The sequence below is a fragment of the Bombina bombina genome, chromosome 2, assembly GCF_027579735.1.
Source record: "Bombina bombina isolate aBomBom1 chromosome 2, aBomBom1.pri, whole genome shotgun sequence".
Taxonomy (NCBI): Eukaryota; Metazoa; Chordata; class Amphibia; order Anura; family Bombinatoridae; genus Bombina; species Bombina bombina.
In genome coordinates this window covers 62,243,978-62,266,249 of record NC_069500.1, presented here as the reverse complement: position 1 = coordinate 62,266,249, position 22,272 = coordinate 62,243,978, and the positions used below count along the sequence as shown (strand labels likewise).

Sequence of the window (22,272 nt, the reverse complement as noted above, 5' to 3'; positions counted from 1 at the left end):
TACAGAATGAAGAAACACAGAGTGTAGTTTAAATAGAGAAAGACCCCTGACATGGTTGCGTTTCACATCATGATATGTTGCTACTCTATGTAAATTCAGGAAGTAGCTTTAAAAGTAAGAAACAAAAATAACCCAGTTCTCAAAAACTTCTTGCAGTGGAGTGGAATCGAATACCTTCCCATCCCTCCCGCATCCTGAGTGATTGTAATGGGTTGGGGGGTATGGGCCAACTTTCCATCCTCAAGCCCTTGTTGAGCAATTCATCATTTTCAGAGATTGTGCTCTTTCATATGGATGACAGAATTATTGATTACCGACTTCTTTACCACCAACTAACATTTTGTTGTATTACACAAAAAACAAATCCCCAAGATTTCATTAAAAAAGGGATAAAAAGGACAAAACGGAAATTCTTTATACAAACAAATGCCGACTATGGCTGCGGATAGCAGCATTTGTGTATTTTTGGAGCCAGATTTATTTGTGTGAAAAAATGCAACACACAAAGATCTGTGCAAATCCAGCGCTTTCTGTGTTGCCCTTTCACACAAATATATCTGGCACGGAAAATACCTGAATGCTGGTGCCCGCAGCCATATTTGGCATCAATTTATATAACAAATTGCTGAATTCACAAGTTTGCTTCCTATACTTTTAATGGACATACCGTATATGATAATGCTTAGTCCAACATAAAAGCTTTGCAGTCTGTTCAGGCACATCAGCACATAATCATTGTCATTAACCTATACCTATACCATATGCACCCAGCGCTGCTGAATCTGTTGGTGCTTTATAAATAAATAATAATAATAATACATTTATTAAATGGTTAGCATCATTGAATGGCACTGCTGATCACCACAACCGGGACACGCGTCAGTCACCTTGGCTTGCAATGTACTACAGGACAAATTTAAAGCAGTACTTACCTCTTTGGTGGCCCACTGAAAACCAGCAACAACACTGTCTTTGATCTCATTGAGATACTGTACTCCTTTGGTGACATCAATCAGTATGTTGGGTCCAGTTCCATCGGGGCCAAAGCACCAAATCTTACGAGCCTCTGTCACATCCCACTCATACTTCTCTGCCAGGTAGCGGGCACGCAGTTTCAACTCTTGGCGAGCGTTTACTTCCCCCTTGTCAATATCTTCAGCCAGTCCATCAGGAAAGGGTCTGGCTTTCATGTATAGACGATTGTGCTTGTTAGGAGATTTGGACAAGCAGAGCTGATTCGATACTTCACTTACAGTTTCTCTGTATGAAACAACAGGATCTGATTTCTATTGAATAGAAATAAATATAGGTTTAATTGTATCGTTTGAATTAAAAAATATTTTCCACAACTGCTATCTAAGACACAAACTGTAAAATTACAGCTGCTATATACTTAAAATGCACAGAAGCTTAGAACATAAAGACAGAATCTTAAATGCATTGCAAGAAGTGCCTATCAACCAATAAGCATTAGCAGGAAGTGCCTATCATTAAATTAACATTAGTAGCAAGTACACAATTGGTACTACTGTATTAGTTCAATTTCAAGTACATTTTTTCCCCAATATATAATTATTTTTTCCCCAAAAAAATTGTAAAACATTCTTGTACATATAGGTAAAAATTGGTAAATAAAAAGGCGCTAGAATTAATAACTATCTCTCCTTCCTAGATAGTATAGTATACAATATGTGAAAAAATTGGGGCGAAGATGAGGCACTAAAGAAAGTACTAGGAGTTAAGGATCTATGAAGAAATGTATAGGGTGTACCTTCCCTTTAAATATTAAAGGTGTATTTATCTGTATATTAGTTTCAGCAGTAACAATTCGGTATTTCGGCAATTTTATGCTCACTAGAATCAGATAGAATAGAAGATGTATTCATACATATAGAAAATGATCTTGGTAAATTGAAAAAGTGTTTTACATCAATTTATTGCACCACATTAAAAATCATCTCCAACAGTAGTATAAAGTTAATATGGAAAACATCCTTCATAAAAAGTTATACTGAAAAATAATAAAAATTAGTGTTGCAAATGGCTTTCCTAAAACCAAGCCGGCATATAAACCAAGAGTAACAATAAAAATTTCAAAGTAAAAACTTCCCACTTAAGTGTTATGGGCTCTATTTGGGTTCTGTGTATATGCACATTTAAAAATCGTTACTTTAAGCGTATTTGAAATCCAGACTCGGTATATTTAATTGTAGCAATCTCTCTTTGCTTGTAATTGTAGCAATGTCTCCGATTAGAACGGTGTCTTTATTGGATGCCAGTTGTAACCACAAAATTATGATGCATATTAGTATCTGATGCTTGCTAGTATAGTATGTTGTATTCATATACAGGTGAAACTCGAAAAATTAGAATATTGTGCAAAAGTTCATTTATTTCACTAATGCAACTTAAAAGGTGAAACTAATATATGAGATAGACTCATTACATGCAAAGCAAGATAGTTCAAGCCGTGATTTGTCATAATTGTAATGATTATGGCTTACAGCTCATAATAACCCCAAATCCACAATCTCAGAAAATTAGAATATTACATGCAATCAACAAAAACAAGGATTGTACATAGAACAATATCGGACCTCTGAAAAATATAAGCATGCATACTGTATGTACTCAGTACTTGGTTTGGGCCCCTTTTGCAGCAATAACTGCCTCAATGCGGCATGGCATGGAAGCTATCAGCCTGTGACACTGCTGAGGTGTTATTGAAGACCAGGATGCTTCAATAGCGGCCTTTAGCTCTTCTGCATTGTTCGGTCTCATGTCTCATCTTTCTCTTGGCAATGCCCCATAGATTCTCTATGGGGTTCAGGACAGGCGAGTTTGCTGGTCAATTAAGCACAGTAATCCCAAGGTCATTGAAGCAGGTTTTGGTGCTTTTGGCAATGTGGGCAGGTGCCAAGTCCTGCAGGAAAATGAAGTCAGCCTCCCCATAGAGCTTGTCTGCGGAAGGAAGCATGAAGTGCTACAAAATCTCCTGGTAGACGGCTGCGTTGACCCTGTACTTAATGAAGCACAGTGGACCAACACCAGCAGATGACATGGCTCCCCAAATCAACACAGACTGTGGAAACTTCACACTGGACTTCAAGCATCTTGCAGTGTGTGCCTCTCCATTCTTCCTCCATACTCTGGGTCCTTGGTTTCCAAATGAGATCCAAAATTTGCTCTCATCAGAAAAGAGGACTTTGGACCACTGAGCAACAGACCAGGTCTGTTTTTCTTTAGCCCAGATAAGACGCTTCTGACGTTGTTTGTTGTTCAGGAGTGGCTTGACAAGAGGAATACGATATTTGAAGCCCATGTCCAGGATCCGTCTGTATGTGGTGGCTCTTGATGCACTGACTCCAGTCTCAGTCCACTCCTTGTGAAAGTCCCCAACACTTTTGAATGGCCTTTTCCTGACAATCCTCTCCAGGCTGCGGTCATCCCTGCTGCTTGTGCACCTTTTTCTTCCACACTTTTCCCTTCCACATAACTTTCTATTAATGTGCTTTGATACAGCACTTTGGGAACATTCAACTTCTTTTGCAATTACCTTTTGAGGCTTTCCCTCCTTATGGAGGGTGTCAATGATGGTTTTCTGCACAACTGTCAGGTCAGCAGTCTTTCCCATGATTGTGATTCCTAGTGAACCAGACTGAGAGACCATTTAAAGGCTCAGGAACCCTTTGCAGGTGTTATGGCTTAATTAGCTGGTTAGAGTGGGACACTTTGAGCCTAGAATATTGCACCTTTTCACAATATTCTAATTTTCTGAGATTGTGGATTTGGGGTTTTCATGAGCTGTAAGCCATAATCATCACAATTATGACAAATCACGACTTGAACTATCTTGCTTTGCATGTAATAAGTCTTTCTCATATATTAGTTTCACCTTTTAAGTTGCATTAGTGAAATAAATTAACTTCTGCACGATATTCTATTTTTTCGAGTTTCACCTGTAGATGGTTCAAACAAAGTATGTTCTCAAATATTTAGAAACAGGCCCTCTAACAATAGCTACCACAAAATTCCTCAGTGGTTCAGATAGATACCTAAGGAAAGAGGTGTTTCTGGTAGGTAAGCTTACCCTCTGCCTTGTCTTCCAGATCCACTGGGCATCTACACACCTGTCGGCGGTAGTGGCGAATAGTGATGACTTCACACTTTTATTGACTTGATGTCTTCGTAACTTACGCAAGTTATTTTGTGACTTCTGTTGACAGCTGAAACCTGCACTTAAGTACTGTGTGTATGCAGTTATGTGTCTCCTTATCCGCATCTCTGAGTTAAAATCCTCTCTCACAGACGAGAGGTTTCTTTCTTTGTGTATTCTAAAGCTTCTAATCTTGTCTTTATCCACAAGAGATACAGGAACACTCATCTGTGAGAAAGAGGATTTTAACTCAGAGATGCGGATAAGGAGACACATAACTGCGTACACACAGTACTTAAGTGCAGGTTTTAGCTGTCTACAGAAGTCACAAAATAACTTGCGTAAGTTACGAAGACATCAAGTCGATAAAAGTTTGAAGTCATCACTATTCGCCACTACCGCCGACAGGTGTGTAGATGCCCAGTGCATCTGGAAGACAAGGCAGAGGGTAAGCTTACCTGCCAGAAACACCTCTTTCCTTGGGTATCTATCTGAACCACTGAGGAATTTTGTGGTAGCTATTGTTAGAGGGCCTGTACAGAGGATTACGAGGACCGTATACAACAGGATATAATACATGGTAAGAGAACCGACAAGAACAAATCAATTTAGAACTGACAAAAATGTACATCTGTTTAGCACTCACATTCCTGTAATTTAATTTTAAGGAAGACAACTGATGTGAGACTCCTCGGCGGAGTTCTGAGCTGCGATATAAAATTTAACCTTTATTGGAAATCATTAAAAATGTTACATACATACAAAGACAAGACTTTTAAAATGAACGTCTGCTGTTGAAATTTGTTTCTTTATTTTATAATTCACAATAGGGCTAGATAGGTAACAAGTGATCAATGTGCTTCAGTGATAGACTTGCCTATAGCTTAATGATTCTAAAATAGAACGATTTGTGGCTTTTTCCAGGGGTATTAGCTGATAGTGTGATGGCGTGGGTTCTCGTTACTTAGATTGTATTTGTCTAATGTTATGCTAGGGTTAGAGTAATATATAGATTACTGTCTTCAAACCCTGTAATTTCAATAGGTTAGATAATTCACCTAAGTAAGTGCCAACACTCTTAATGTGAACCTACAATTCCTTTGCTTAAGATTATAGTACAATTTGCCAGTTTACCTATGATAATGGATTTTAACTCTTAGACCTGTTGTGGTAAGAAGGTATTGCCTAAATTGCCTTGTATGGCAGGGAGTGTTGTTGGAATATCAAGATCAATTGGACTTTCTAAGTTATATAATCCAATTGTTACGTTAAATATAGTGGTTATCCCGCACCTTACTGCTTAATATTTTAAGTTGTGTATAAATTGGTTGTATTAACTTAAATTCCCCACTAGATGTCAGTATTGTGATTTACATTCATCCTTTAGTTAATACTGGAGATAGCGTTCAATATATGGTAATCACTGTAATAGGATCCAGGATATAGGGAGCGTGTGTAAAGTACTGTAGATACTGGTATGAATATATTTGCGGATTACAGTTAACCCTTATACCCACTCTGGAGCATTATTGACATTTTGGATGTAGCTAAAATGTATTGCAGCACCGTAGTATTTTAACTTTTGGTATCAGACAGATGCTTTGGAAATAATTCAAGACTTAGTTTACCTAATGTAGGATCACATAGAATGAAACATAATATCGATGTGTGTATTATTATGTTGCTATATTTTTGCTACATAGTATCAGGTCTGATTCCTGTGTTGGTGTTCTTAAGAATAAGTGAGTATTGATTCTTCCTGCGGTTTAGATCTTTACACTTTTACTTCTTGTATGGTAATTGGAAGTTTTCTTTTGCTTCCACATATATCTTGCTGCCCACACCGTTTTTATTATTAAGGGGATATCTATATACAAGATTGTAGCTATGTTTTTAACTTATTGTGTACGATAAGGGAGCTGAATATTTTAATTGATTTTTATCACAGTTAAGGCATATTGCCTTCAGTTACCTGTATGGTAATTGGAAGTTTTCTTTTGCTTCCACATATATCTTGCTGGCCACGCCGTTTTTATTATTAAGGGGATATCTATATACAAGATTGTAGCTATGTTTTTAACTTATTGTGTACGATAAGGGAGCTGAATATTTTAATTGATTTTTATCACAGTTAAAGTGAAGTTCAATTTCAAACAACTGCGCACCACCCATGTATACATTAACCTCCCAATATAATAGTCGCTTACTTTTTTTTACAGAAAATGTATATGATTTCGGAGTTATTTATATATATTGTATCACTCTCTTACCTTTACCCCGCCCCCGGTCTACTTCCTTATTTCCCTCAACTGACGTCGCGATCGTAAGAACAAGCTGACGTCGTCACTTCAATGCTCGTGCACTAGAACGGATGCGATATGCGCATGCGTATCCTGTCTTCATTCGCGCATGCGTAAAAATTTTCGTTCCGTTCCGCAGTTCATACAGGATCAGAGTATCGGATCCAGAGACACAGGCTAACACGCAAACGCAAGTCATGCACGAGCATGACGACAAACGAGACAATCGCTGTTATACGCATGCGCGAAACTCTGTTATGACGCGGGGAAAAAGGGGCAGGACGCCCCGGGGGAAGTGAAGGGATTGGAAATCAAATTCTGAAAAAATGTCAATCAAAAGGCAAACAATGTCGGGCGGACAATTGCGGGAATACGGAGGGTAAATTAAAATTAAAAAATGAAACGTTAGCGATTATTTAGAGAGTTTTGATGAATGAACATTATAGTTTTTTATTATGATAAATAGAATTATGTAATTGAGAGCAGCGGACTTGAACTTCACTTTAAGGCATATTGCCTTCAGTTACCTGTAACCGTTAACCTTTAAGCTCAGTTAGATAGTAATGTTACCGGCCTATACCTTTTGTCAATTATTAACCTCTATAATAATTTACCGGCCTTTACCTTTAAGGACGGACCTGTTTCTCCTGCAAGTCTATATCATAGTAATGGCATTACTAGGTCTTTATAATTGTTTACCGGCCTATACTTTAGGTAACTAGTGTAAAATTTAGTGGCTAATTTATACCTTAGTAGTTGTATCGCATCTAAATCTAAACAAAGGAATTACCGGCCTATACCCAAATTTGTAGATAAGAATTTTAACATAGTTATGATAGGTTACAGACACTGGTTCTCTCAGGTGGTTACCAGCCTGTACCTTGTGGGCAGTATAGACTGTTAACAAAGTTATCTTCTAGATTCTTATGTTGGAGATTACCTGTTAATACCTAGGAAAAGTTACCGCTAAGGATCATAGCTTGTTACCGCTAGTGAAGTGAATATAAGTACTGAGGTTGAGGGGATGGCAATATGCCGTGATAGTTTTTTAAATTATATAATAAACCCCACAGCCCCTTTAATCTCTAACAACAGACGAGCTAAAATTTACAAGACAACACCATCCCCTAACATGTTTCGCCAGTAACCTGGCTTTGTCAAAGGGTGCGGGCGTGCCTTTGTCTCAAATATTTATTGGCTCATTTCTCCGCTTCCTTGCCGGTTTTAGACCAATGGAAAGAGAGGGGACAGAACCACAGTCATTATCTTGCTCACTTAGATTGCAATCTAAACGTTGATTCGTTAGTTTGTTCTCTTAGTAGTGTACATGTTGTTTAAGGTGGTTTATTTGATTTTATGTAAAATCTAAAAAACGTAAAGTTTCAAAACTTAAGTTTATGTGATCATAATCATGTATTTTCTGTGTTCCAACCTGTTTTGATTAAATTTACGTAGTACTAGAATTTGGAATTTTTCAATTTTTACCTATATATTATATATACTGATAAATTAAGGTTTTGGTACATATGATTAGATGTCATGAATGATAACTACTTAGTCAATATTTTATTGTTTATTAAATTCTAAATATTTTCTTAGGACAGAATTAACACTATATTATTGTTTTCAGGATGTTTCCCAATCTTTTGATTGTATTTTAATAATTGTTTCAGAACCCTTGAAATCTACCATTATGTATTACAGAGAGAGTTTGATATACTTAATATACTTTTTGTGAATTATTTGCGATCATATTCACTTTCTCACAATTCTCGCTAAGTGCTCAGATATCTCATCTTAAAGGGCCACTGTAAGTAAATATTTTCTATGCCTGTTACTAACTAACAACCCCAAATACACTTTTTATCAATAGCATTTCATTAACATATCTCTACCGTATATCAGAAATCTTGCCTGCAAATTTAATTGTTTTCCAAACCCACTCAGTGGCTTTGCTCTGTACCAATCCGTTTACAATACCTAGGTTTCAAAATGGCGCTTTAAACACAAAGTTATTGGTTTAAGTATTTTGAACATGCAGTGCTGAAAATAGTGGGCAGGATAACGTGACATCATCGGCGAATAAAAGATATAACTTTTAGAACGTTATGAAACTTCGTTTTGGAGAAAATATAGGTCAGTAGGTTTTAATTAATGTTTATTAACTTTAATATGTTAGTTGTTTAGCTTAAAAATTATAACAGAAAGTAATCCTTTAACTAAGATTCCTTATTCGTGAATCATTGTGATATAACGTGATAAAATTAATAGTGATACTTTCTGCGATAAGGCAAGTTTATCGAGAACCGGTCCAATACGGTCTGGCTTAATTTGATACACCTAAACAAACATTTCTAAATATTAGAGAACATACTTTTTTTGAACTATCTATAGCTATATATGTATACAACATACTATACTAGCAAGCATCAGATACTAATACGCATCGTAATTTTGTGGTTACAATTGGCATCCAATAAAGAAAGACACCGTTCTAATCGGAGACATTGCTAAAATTACAAGCAAAGAGAGATTGCTATAATTAAATATACAGAGTCTGGATTTCAAATACGCTTAAAGTAACGATTTTTAAATGTGCATATACACAGAACCCAAATAGAGCCCATAACACATTTAAGTGGGAAGTTTTTACTTTGAAATTTTTATTGTTACTCTTGAATTATATGCCGGCTTGGTTTTAGGAAAGCCATTTTTTTTATAGAGCTCTGTTTTAGTGTTGCAACACTAATTTCTATTATTTTTCAGTATAAATTTTTATGAAGGAAGTTTTCCATATTAACTTTATACTACTGTTGGAGATGATTTTTAATGTGGTGCAATAAATTGATGTAAAACACTTTTTCAATCTACCAAGTTCATTTTCTATATGTATGAATACATCTTCTATTCTATCTGATTCTAGTGAGCATAAAATTGCAGAAATACCGAATTGTTACTGCTGAAACTAATATACAGATAAATACACCTTTAATATTTAAAGGTAAGGTACACCCTATACATTTCTCCATAGATCATTAACTCCTAGTGCTTGCTTTAGCGCCTCATCTTCGCTCCAATTTTTTCACATATTCTTGTACATATGTCCGTCCTGCGGCAAACTGCCACATGCAAACACGTTTCCTCTTGCATATCACCGAAGTCACACACATACCCAAAACATGGTAATGGTAATGGTATGGGTTATGTGCTGTAACAAACTCTTCCATTTACCTTTTACTCTAGCTGGGTGACGGATTGTTTAGTGTTAATATATTTGTTGTGTAATGTTTTCCCTATGGGCTTTGCACCCAGGCTGGTCTGGGGTTAACTGCCTGAGTTGCTGGGAGCTAAACAGCTGTCTGTGACATGAGATGTATACCCAATCCAGTTTGAGAGTGCAGTCCATTTCCATGTTTTGTATATGTCTATGAAAATTACAAAAGGCCTGTATCACCCTTGTTTGTGTATACATATATTATGTTAATGTTAATTCCAAATATCCCAAATTAAACTTTACAGGACCATTAAATACAGCAGAATGGAATAACTGACAAATACACAATATAAAAAGATTGTACACATTTTGGAGAGTATATTGAAAGCCTTTTTAAATCATATGCTCCAAATCACAAAACGTTAATTTTGACTTTAGTGTCCCTTAAATATTATCAACTATTGTTCATTTTTTACCAAGCAAGAAAACATATACAAGAAACAGTAAAAGTTGCAAGCGCCATTGAACAAGCTAGTCTGGTTGTCACAGAGAGTTGCAACACATATAACCGATTTGTTTAAAGTGCTTATTCTACGCTAGTATTTGTCTAAAGTGCTTATTCTACGCTAGTATTTGTCTAAAGTGCTTATTCTACGCTAGTATTTGTCTAAAGTGCTTATTCTACGCTAGTATTTGTCTAAAGTGCTTATTCTACGCTAGTATTTGTTTAAAGTGCTTATTCTACGCTAGTATTTGTTTAAAGTGCTTATTCTACGCTAGTATTTGTCTAAAGTGCTTATTCTACGCTAGTATTTGTTTAAAGTGCTTATTCTACGCTAGTATTTGTTTATTCATCAAAAAACTATTCCATTTTACAAGAACCTGGTATATGAAATCCTTTTCAGTTGATAACATGTAGTATTCGCAAGCATGTTGTTACCCTTATTGGAATACAGGCGTGATCTTCTTCAAGGTCCTTTAGACAGATTTCTAGATGTAGTTCTCCAGCTCCAGCAATGATGTGCTCTCCTGATTCCTCAATTATACACTGTATGGTTAATAAAAAGAAAGATCAATATAAATCTCCCCTTGGACAAAGGCAACAATACATTTATGGCTCATCTAGCTGGAAGTTTCTGATCATATTAATAATAATATTGCGCGATAAATGACCACATTTAACCATAAACACCACAAGAATTATTTCATTTTTTTGGCATTTTGTTAGTGACAGCAGAATCCTTAAATGGAGAAAAAGTACTCAAGCATGTGACACCTATGTCCTGTGACATCACTTCCATAGCAAGGCAATCTGACTTATAGTCAACCAATGAGAAGGAGCTAAATCAAAGACGTATGATATGCCTCGTTCTGAAAAGTCATGTCTCAAATGATCAAACCCTTGTGACTCAATAGGGAAAAATAGTATTGTTCTTCTAATATTCTATGTAACATTACAGTCTTTTACAAATGGCGGCAAAAAAAGATGTTCCATCAGCAATCACCAGGAAGGATGAACACTGTTCCATCAACATAAATAGATGGAAATAATTTAAAATATAATTATAGACAAAAGGTGAAAAAGCATTGGAACAATTGAAAACTATTACATATATTATAAAGCAGCCTTATAAAAGTAGAAAACTTATAATGTAGAAACAAAGAAGTGATAAAAGAGTATATGTACATTTTATGAAGTGGATGGTTTATTCCCCGAAACGTCAATACATCTTTTACACATTAATTGAAGAAGTCCTGTAAGTGCATCTGTTGGCTTTGTGTGTGTATATATATATATATATATATATATATATATATATATATATATATATATATATATATATATATACACACATACACACACATACCGGTATATATATATATATATATATATATATATATATATATATATATATATATATAAAAAAAAATATTTTTTTTATTTGACCTATGAATAGTTTTAGAAACAATTTCAGAATACATCTCAATGATACCTTAAATCCCAGATTACAAGTGGAGAGCAAAAATATCTCTCGAGTTAAATAAATAGCACTTTTATTTTTGTGCTTATATTACAAATTGAAAGTAATATACTAGCGTCTGAGCAAAAGTCTAGGGCGTGCCAACATTTGGATCTCAGCCCAGGTGCGCTTAATCCCTCACATAATAGACATCTATGGGGTCGCGCTGAAAAACTCATATTGGCTATCGCTTGAGTGCTAAACTGAAGGACAAATAGTGGAGTTCTTATTAAAGTATGATTTTTTTTATTGAAATAAGTGTTTTTAATTAACCAGCCATTAGAAGTAGCTGGTTATTGCTACCGCAAGCTTGCGGTAGCAATTAGCGCTTATACAATTAACCAGAGATCAGATCATTAATGACTTGATTTGGCAGATTATTTTGTGGGAAAAGTAAATTAATTTACTATTTATATGTAAAGTAACATTTTGTGAAATTTAAAAAACAACAGCAGTCGTATTTACAGTCTATGAACCCTTTCACTGATGCTTTAAACATAAGGTGTTGTAATGTCTGCCAAATCAAATGTTTCAGTTATTTACAGACTAATTACACACAACATCTTTTCTTCAATCATTGCAACAGCTTCATTTCCAAAATGCCAATGTCACAAAAGTGTTTATAAAACATAAATTATGCTTACCTGATCATTTCTTTTTCTTCTGATGGAAAGAGTCCACAGCTGCATTAATTAATTTTGGGAATTAAGAACCTGGCCACCAGGAGGAGGCAAAGACAACCCAGCCAAAGGCTTAAATACTCTTCCCACTCCCCTCATCCCCCAGTCATTCTGCCGAGGAACAAGGAACAGTAGAAGAAATATCAGGGTGAACGGAGCCAGAAGAATATAAGGACGCCCCCCATAAAATTACGGACGGGGAGCTGTGAACTCTTTCCATCAGAAGAAAAGGAAATTATCAGGTAAGCATAATTTATGTTTTTCTTCTTAAATGGAAAGAGTCCACAGCTGCATTCATTACTTTTGGGAAACCAATACCCAAGCTATAGAGGATAATGAATGCCAAGACGGGAGGGTACAATAGGCGCCCCATACTGAGGGCACCAGGCCTGAACCTCTACCCAATAAAAAACCCCGCTTTGTCCGAAGCCAACAAAATTTTAAGAGGAAAAGCCCCAATGACACTGACTTACAGTTAGTCCAGAGCCAAACCAGAGACCGCAAACGGACTCGACTGAGCCAACAGTTCTCCAGAAGACACACTCGCCCAACAAACGGTCCACCACCGTTCATCTCCACAAATGAAGGAGACACAGCCGAAACCCCCAAGGGAACAAGGCAAAAGGGGAACCAAGGAAACCGAAAGGTCCCTTACTACAAAAGAACACCTCCACGAGTGAGCCCAGCTCACAGAGACCCAAAGGGGCCCAAACAGAGAATGGAGGCCACACCTAAACAAGCAAAACCCGGGATAAGACCGGGCACAGAGACAGAACAGACGTCTCTCCAACATCCTGCAAGCACGGAATGCAACTGAAGAGGAAAAGTCCTCTGAGTGTCTGACCATCAAAGCATTCGACAAAGAAAAAAGTGTGTAATACACCCAGGTGAAAAACCCCCAGTTTGCGAACACAGAGTCCATAACAGCACGACACAGAAGGTACTTGCGAGGAAGAAGCAGTCAAGCAAGAAACAGACCACAAAAGCAACCCCCAGATAGAGGGCACGTACCAGGCAACCTAAGTCCCGGACCTACACACAGGTCCCTAAAAAGGGGAACACAAAACCTCAATCGAGGCCCCCCAAGAAGGAAAGTATACCCTTAGAACCCAAAGGAAGAGTAAACCCTCTTCAAATCAATGGAGCAAGTTTAAATGAAAATTTATAAACTAGCAGACTAAGCTAACAGGTTAGACTCAGTCAAGCTCACACATCCAGAGGAGACTGTGATCCAAACGCAGATCCTAAGACCGCTCGGCCATCCTGACCTGCAGACCCACACCCAGCTGGACCAACCAAGCCTCAGGGATCAAAGACAGGAGAAAAAAAGAATCCCGAACAGGTACAGGAACGAGCGTAAGGATAGCACAGCCCTCCCCACAGAGTACAAGTACAACCCGACTCTGAAACAGACAACAAGGCCATAGACCAAAGGATCTATCAAATAAAGGCTCAACAAGTCTGCTTGGAGCCAGCAAGACCCCAGGGGGACCAATCCCACCTATCCGCCTCCCATCCAGGAGAAGCCCCAAGCAAGGATTCTATCTCCATAGGTAGAAGATCCCCTAAAGAAAAGGGATGATGCCGGAAGGTCAACAACTGTCCACAAGGCCCGAAAGTCACCAGCTAATGGGAAGAGAAATTCCCAACACAGATGTCCTAGAAAAGGACCCCCCTACAAGAAGCTTGCCAAGCAGAGGCACAGCCAACCCATTCGCCTGTAAAGCAGGGAATCCACAGAAACACTGGCAAGCAGACTAGGGGAATGCAACCCTAAGGCACACCAGAATTGGACATCCAACGCCAGCAGCTGGGTATGACCCAACCACCCCTGTGGCTCAAGCCACACAGCTAACCAAAAGATGACATGGGCTATTCTGTGACAGAGTAAAAAATACTCTGAAAACCTGGCCAACCATGACCAGGTTAGGTAGATGGAGCAAGGACATAGCCCAAGTTCCCACTACCGTAGAACACCCGACCAGCCCTGAGATCCTAGGATTCCAAAACCACCCAAGACTGGGTCAGGAAAAAGGCCAAGCGAAGCTTCAGCAACCGGAAGTCCCAGGAAGAAAAACAGGTCCGGGCACCTAATAGTTCAGGCAAATCTTACCCTAGAACTAAACGCCCCAACTGGCCAGAAAGCCAGACACAAGGGTATGGATGCATATCCAGAGGATCCGGATAGCGAGAAGAACTTGAAAGCCCCGACCAAAGGAAGGAACCACCCCTAGCTAAAGTCCAACGCTCCAAGGAGCAAGGCTAGAAGTCCTATGAAGATACTTCTCAGAGCCTCAGGACAACCAAGGGAAGCCTCAAGGTCAAAAAAATCCTACTAGCAGGACTAGTCTCCCTATCACCTCTGCACAAGCAGAGGACACAAAGAAGAGAAAGGTACTAAGCCTACCCAGCTCCGGAAAACTCTGAGCTAAACAAAGTCCCCGCAGGGAACAACCATCACTCGGAAACACAGATCCCTAAAAGGAGATCCACTCACCCGGAGACAATGGAAGAAGACCCAAAAAGGTCCCTTATAACTCAGACAGACAGTACACTTCAAAGAGTAAGAGATGCATATAGATACACTACAAACAGCATGCGAGTACACCTGCAAGGTGTCAAGAGCTGCAACAGGTTTCAAACTGCAAACCTTCCGCATGCAAGACAGCTATCCTGTACAAGCTGTTGGATCAAGCCCAAAAGGACAAATTTAGAGGCCTAAGAACGAAGGCCAAACCGCACATTGCGGTAAGGGGCATTAAGCCCTCCAACCCTCCACCACATGGGGAGGAAAACTCTAGGTTCTGATGGAATCAGATGTCAGATAGAGTGATGCAGCGGAAAACTCCCCTACCTGGTCGCCTATGACTGAAGGCTATAAGGACTGAAACAATCCTTCCCACCTAACGGACCCACAAGTCCTCTCGAATGCTTAGTAACCTGAGCACTCAGCGCTTCTACCGAACCAGCCGAGCAGAACAGCGCCACGTGTCTGAACAGCCGCAAGACCGAACGAACCCGACAGGACCAGTCTGCACCTAGGGTCCCAACCGTCAAGCTGCATAAATTCTCCCTCATATGGGAAAACCCCCCAGAAAACAGACATTTTTAACATAGGGCTAACATGTTCAAAAACAACTTCCGAAGAAGTAATAAAGAGTATTAATCCCAGAAAAGGAAACAAAAACAAATAAAACACATCCCATCGGATATAAATAAAATATAAGGCAACCCAAAAAAGACACAGGCCTACCCGCAGGACCAGCCAAACGGAGCCCTATCTTACAAAACTAGGAAAGATCTCAAACAAATGACAATCAGGAGATTACTTCACCCCCACGTCTAATGAGGTGCACCATTCAAATTATCCGACTGAAAATCTGGTAACGATAGGGTCATTCAATAACTGAAAAACATGTCTGAGCAACACGCAAAGGCGCGCAATCCTGTAACGAAAGGCACAACACTCAGGGACAGTTACATCCGCGGGGAACTGTAGAGGTCCTCCCCAAGGCGGAAGGCCCAGGACAATAGGGCACCAGCACATTCTCAAATAAACATCTGGACATCTGCAGATGAACAATCGCCAACATTATGTGGAAGCGAAAACGTGCTGCAACCTCCGGGGGGGAACACGCCACCCCGCATGGAGGAATCATAAACTGGGTTACCCGCATGTGTAGAAGTATGATTTGGTAGGGAACTCGCCTCTCAGAGGACAGGACACCCAGAGGCTGATGGCTCAGCAGTCCCTTGATTCCCCGAGCCCGAGGAACCAGGCGCTCTGAAATGGCATATGGAACAAAACTGGTTGGCAGGAGTCAACGAGGCCACTTCGGATTCGTCAACGGACACAGAATCTGAAATCAAAATAGTCTCAGTATCAGAATCCTCCGTAACTGAATCTGAAATTAACACAGTCTCAGCATCAGAATCCTCCATAACTGGATAGAGGATATTTAAATATGGACTAAAGTAGTAAAAACAAAAACGGCACCTGACACCACCAATGGCTGGGGCACTCACCACCTCCTATGACCAGACCCCTGCGGACTAGAAAATTTCCTTTGACACGCGGTCGGGAATGCGGAAATGGAAAAACAGAAACGTAACCACGCCCAAACACAAGGTGAACCGTACAGTCCAAAAAAAGCACGCCCAACCAAAAGGCTGTGTCACTTCCAAAGGCCTCAATGTTCCAAACCACGAGCCCAGTAAAGATCACACATAAGCAGGTGGAATCACATAACAAACATGATTATAAACCCCCCTGTTCAATAACCCCCCTCAGGAGATATTAACCCTCGATTCCAAGATACTAAAAGAGACTCACTGAGACCCTTATGATAAGTTAGACCCGCAAGGTGGTAGCCTCTCGGGAAAACATTCACATTACAGTACATTGATGAATAAAGTAAAATCAAACGATCTTAACGGAATCTACGCCATAAAACAGGAACACAGCCTTTCAAGTGAGACGTATAGTAGCATCGCCTCCGCCATGGACTTGAGAGAAGAAAGCAGGCAGCAAAGCGAAGTTAGACAATGCTGATTGCTAGAGGAGCTGTTAATATGAGTTGGGATAGTTTTGCAGAAAGAAACTCCCTTCATCTCTGGACTCTAACTTTCATCCAAGCCCTCACTGAGAGACTGACAGGACTACTTAAAACTCCTGTCCCATGCCGAAGAGTACTACCCTCCATAAGAGACAAAGACAAAAATTAAAAATTCTGACACTTCTCTGCCAACCTCCTGGGACAAAAGGCAATGAAAGACTGGGGGATGAGGGGAGTATTTAAGCCTTTGGCTGGGTTGTCTTTGCCTCCTCCTGGTGGCCAGGTTCTTAATTCCCAAAAGTAATGAATGCAGCTGTGGACTCTTTCTATTTAAGAAGAAAATTATATTTATTCTCATTGCTTTTTGTTTAGAGCTCTGGTTCAGGGCACACATTTATTTTCTTAGCAAATAAAGAAGAACAAATGAAGCAGACTTCTGATAAACATATAACAGTACACAATACTATCCTATTGGGAGAGCACAGATCATATCCCCCTGCAGTGTTTGTGTACCTGAACCATAGGATCCGACTTAGCCAGACGTTTTAATCCTTCTACTAGTTTTGGGAGGTCAGCAGGGTTTTTTGCTTCCACTGCTACACGCACCACTGGGCTCACACTGAACTTCATCACTCTCATGTTATGGGCATGTTCAAATGTGGTGATTGTACCAGTCTTCACCAAGAACTGGTCAACGCCAACAAGACCAACTATGTTGCCACAAGGAACATCCTCAATAGGTTCAACATAACGACCCATCATTAAAATTGTTCTGTCAACATAAAAAAATAGAAGATACACAAATAAACCAAGATGACAAGAGAATACACAGCTCAAGCAGGTCTGAATTCTTTAAAAATATTAGTATGTATGAGCACAAAATGGCACACACTATAGGAAGTAATCAACAGTACAACATTATAGTTAGGACTACCTTCCCGAAAAATAACAGTACTAAAGTACTAAATTAGAGCAGAAATGCGTTGTATGGATAGATTGCTCAATGTCGATAACGGAAAGGTCCTCTCCAACAGTGCAGAAGACCAAGAAAAACAGAGAGAAAAGAAGGGAAAACTAGAAATCAGATACACAAAGGATGACAGACAAAACACACAAGTGTTCATGATAAAAATCGTTTAATAAAAAAATTGAATAATAAATTAAATTGATACACTGAGTTATATGTAAAAAAGTGTTTGTTTTAATATTTTAATCAAATTGAGATTTAAAATAAGGCATTACTGAAATGATTTGTGTTTAAAGGATAATTTCAAGTCTTTTAATCTTCACCATTTTAAATGTTGGTTCACACCAGTCCAGCAAAAAACCATAGGAAAGTGGACAAAAACACACAGGACAGTGGACAAAGAGGCCAACAAAATATTTGATATGAAGACATACATAATTGATGAGAGCAAAGAAACCCTTAACACAAATGGAAACACCAAGGGAATGATATTTAAAGGGACATCATATTTATATGCTAATAGACTTGAAAGTGATGCAGCATAGCTGTAAAAAGCGGACAAGAAAATATCCCCTGAACATCTCTATGTAAAAAAAAGAATATATTTTACCTCAGAATGTCTTCATCTCACAATAGTAAGCGCTTAGTGAACTGTTAATTTTCAGCTACGGTCCAGCTATAATTTGAGAAGAAAAAAAAAAGCCAATCGCAGTGATGAGGTCATGCTTTGCTTTACTGTGATCTCATGAGATTCCACTGAAATAACATGACTGTGCACATGCCAGATGCACGCTCCCTTGCAAGTCTCGGGACTAGCTCCCTTTACAATGGGATATACCAATTGAGGAAATTTTGAGATAAAATATTCTGCTTTATTACATATAATGTTCAGGTGGTATTTTCTAGTCAGCTTTTTACAGCTACGCTGCATTCAAGTGCTTCAACATTTCGCTATCATGTTTCTTTAAAGAAGAAAAGACTTTGCTGGCTAACAGGCCATTAAGTAATCCAAACAAAAACATTTTACTACATTTATATAGCAAAAGAAGATGACAGCTGTACATTACTATTTGATCAAATTCTCTTTCTGCATAATAAAGAAGTTGGCTTCCTACTATGTAGTAGAAATGCTTACCCTCTAACCTGAATCTATTCCTGTGACTCTTGACACACTTCAGAAATATATCATTATTTTTGTATTTAAAAGCTATTAATTTATGCGCAACCCTTATAAAATATTGATATGTGGTCCTCTTTTGTAAGGAAATTGGCTATCACTGTATAAAAGTGTCTGTAAATAAGGCTGGCACCTCTGTCAATTTCATTAATGTTGGTACCATAGTTCTTAAAGTCAACAAACCACATTAGCAACACAACACTGCAAATTTAGATTTAAAGGGACAGTAAAGTATTTATATATATATATATATATATATATATATATATATATATATATATATACATATATATATATATATATATATATATATACACACACACACACACACACACAAGTAGGTTGTGGGAAACGGCACTCGCCAATTTAGCATCCACCTGGTGCTCAGCAAAGAAAAGTACATTCAGTGTAATAGAACTGGATCCAACGGACGGCCTCCGTTGTCTAGTAAGATCCAAGAACAGCCGGCACACAGGAATTTTTCCAAAGATCCGATTTTTTTGGTAAGTGAGAAACTTTCTCACTTACCAAATAAATCGGATCTTTGGAAAAATTCCTGTGTGCCGGCTGTTCTTGGATCTTACTAGACAACGGAGGCCGTCCGTTGGATCCAGTTCTATTACACTATATATATATATATATATATATATAAGTATTGCATATATCCGCAACTAAACACTACACTACAAAAATGTGCTTAGAACACTAACTTTTTATAATAATATTGTTGGGCTGTCAAGGGATATGTATGAAAAGACTATGTATATCTTTATACTACCACTCAAAGGCCAGATAAAAATGAGCTTGAATACTGTGTAGCATGTAGCAAGGCCAGACAAACTGCAGCATACTTAAAGGGACATAAAAACCAAAATGTTTCTTTCGTGATTCCGAAACAATTTTAAACAACTTTCCAATTTACTTCTACTATGAAATTTTCTTTGTTTTCTTGTCATCCTTTGTTGGAAAGCAGGAAGAAAATATCAGGAGTGTGCACGTGGCTGCAGTACTATATGGCAGCAATTTTGCAACTTTATACATTAGCAAGAGCTGTCATGTAGTGCTTCTGGCATGTACACACTACCTATCGTGATATCTCTTCAACAAAGAATAACAAGAGTACAAAGCACATTTGATAATAGAGGTAAATTGGAAACTTTTTTTAAATTGTATTCTCTATCTGAAAAATTAAAGGGACAGTCTAGGCCAAAATAAACTTTCATGATTCAGATAGAGCATGTAATTTTAAACAATTTTCCAATTTACTTTTATCACCAATTTTGCTTTGTTCTCTTGGTATTCTTAGTTGAAAGCTTAACCTGGGAGGTTCATATGCTAATTTCTTAGACCTTGAAGGCCACCTCTTTTCAGAATGCATTTTAACAGTTTTTCAACACTAGAAGGTGTTAGTTCACGTATATAGATAACACTGTGCTCGTGCATGTGAAGTTATCTGGGAGCAGGCACTGATTGGCTAGACTGCAAGTCTGTCAAAAGAACTAAAAAAGGGGCAGTTTGCAGAGGCTTAGATACAAGATAATCACAGAGGTTAAAAGTATATTATTATAACTGTGTTGGTTATGCAAAACTGGGGAATGGGTAATAAAGGGATTATCTATCTTTTAAAACAATAAAATTCTGGTGTAGACTGTCCCTTTAAAGAAAATATTTGGGTTTCATGTCCCTTAAGTAAAAATAATGCACTCCAGCCTCTCAAGGAGTGTGGGGAAACAAAACCTTTGGAGGGGTAAATTAAAAGGAAAAGCAAGCCTAGCAAGTGCCGCCAGATTCAATAGCGCTGGGCATTGGTATACAACGCCATTGTTGTATGTAGAAGCATACGGATAAACAAATACAAGAGGATGAGGAACAGAACACATTCAATGACTTTCATGTTTACTGTACAATTTAGAAAACACTCTGTATAACAGAATATAGTCTTACCTGGAAATACTGACAAAGAAACCTTTGTACTTCAGTTTTATCATTTCAGCAACTACAGCATCAACGTAAGAATCTCAAGAATTAAGTAACTAAGCCAATGGTAATATCTAAATTTGGTGTAAATGCAGTCTACAAGATTATTTTGGTGCAATGAAGACTACAATGGACAGATCTTAGTTCACCTTTTGAATTACAGGAAACATAAGATTACATTTCCATTTGCAGACACACTCCTGGCCAATCCAGAGCAGATACGGCAGTGATTTATGTGACCACACTTTTTTTTGTGGCAATCAGAATGCACTGGAGGAAGCTGTGCATTCATAGTTTCCAAACACTGCAAATAACCAATAGTTTATAGTTGGCTATCTGGTGTATGCACTTGAATATGTTCAATAAATTAGACTGGAACAAATATGAGGAAAACATCACGTACAGATTTTCACATGAGTGAGGTGACACCACTGAAAGGGGACGTTGCATTCTTCTGAAGTTCTGCCTCTTCAAGTAAATCTAAAACCAATCTCTCAATGGTAATAGCATGCAATTAAGAAATGTATATATATATATATTTATTTATTTTTAAACCTTTGGCACAAAGTATTTACTAACTTCACTGTTTTATTTTGATGCCAATCTAAGCAATTAGCCAGTACTTACCTCTGAATAGGTTTTATGTATAAATCCTCTTTCTTGCCAGGGGTGTAGTTTGGACCCATAATACGTACTTTCTGCCCAGTTGACACAGTACCAGAGAAAACACGGCCAAAGGCGTAGAATCGACCTTTATCAGTTGTGGGTACCATCTTTGAGATATACATCATTAGAGGTCCTTTAGGGTCACAGCTTTTCACTCCTATAATAAATAAATAAATTTCTTAATTAACAATAAAATATCATTTATTTAAAAATTGTTAGTAGAAGTCAGACAGCTATATAATATATTATGAGAATGAATATACTTACTAATTAAGACATTATGCCCTAATTACTGTTGGAACTTTACAATCTAGGTTAGGGTTACTGAACTCCAGTTCTTGGGACTCAGTAACTGGCCAGATTTTCAGGACGTCTCAACTACTGAACAGGTAATATAACCAGGTGCTTAGTAATTGGGGTTATCTAACCTGTTTTCATTTAATGGAAACCCAATAATCTATTAAGAGGGTCCAGAGGACTGGAGTTGGAAAGCTTTTAGGTGGTTAATGAGGGTGGCCGAGACTGGCTGATTATATAGAGGATAGCACTGGAGTTAGA

At 38.1% G+C, this 22,272-nt stretch overlaps 1 protein-coding gene across 1 annotated transcript in view; it reads right to left on the bottom strand.

Moving 5' to 3' along the window:
* The window catches only part of LOC128648424 (elongation factor 2), a 196,233-nt gene that overhangs the window by 38,330 nt on the left and 135,631 nt on the right, over positions 1-22,272 (bottom strand). Inside the window, exons 9-12 of the mRNA XM_053701080.1 lie at positions 21,676-21,871; positions 17,441-17,699; positions 10,611-10,718; positions 933-1,286 (exon numbers count right to left, since the gene is read on the bottom strand). Coding sequence (XP_053557055.1) covers positions 933-1,286; positions 10,611-10,718; positions 17,441-17,699; positions 21,676-21,871 — 917 coding nt within the window. The remainder of the gene's footprint in view (positions 1-932; positions 1,287-10,610; positions 10,719-17,440; positions 17,700-21,675; positions 21,872-22,272) is intronic.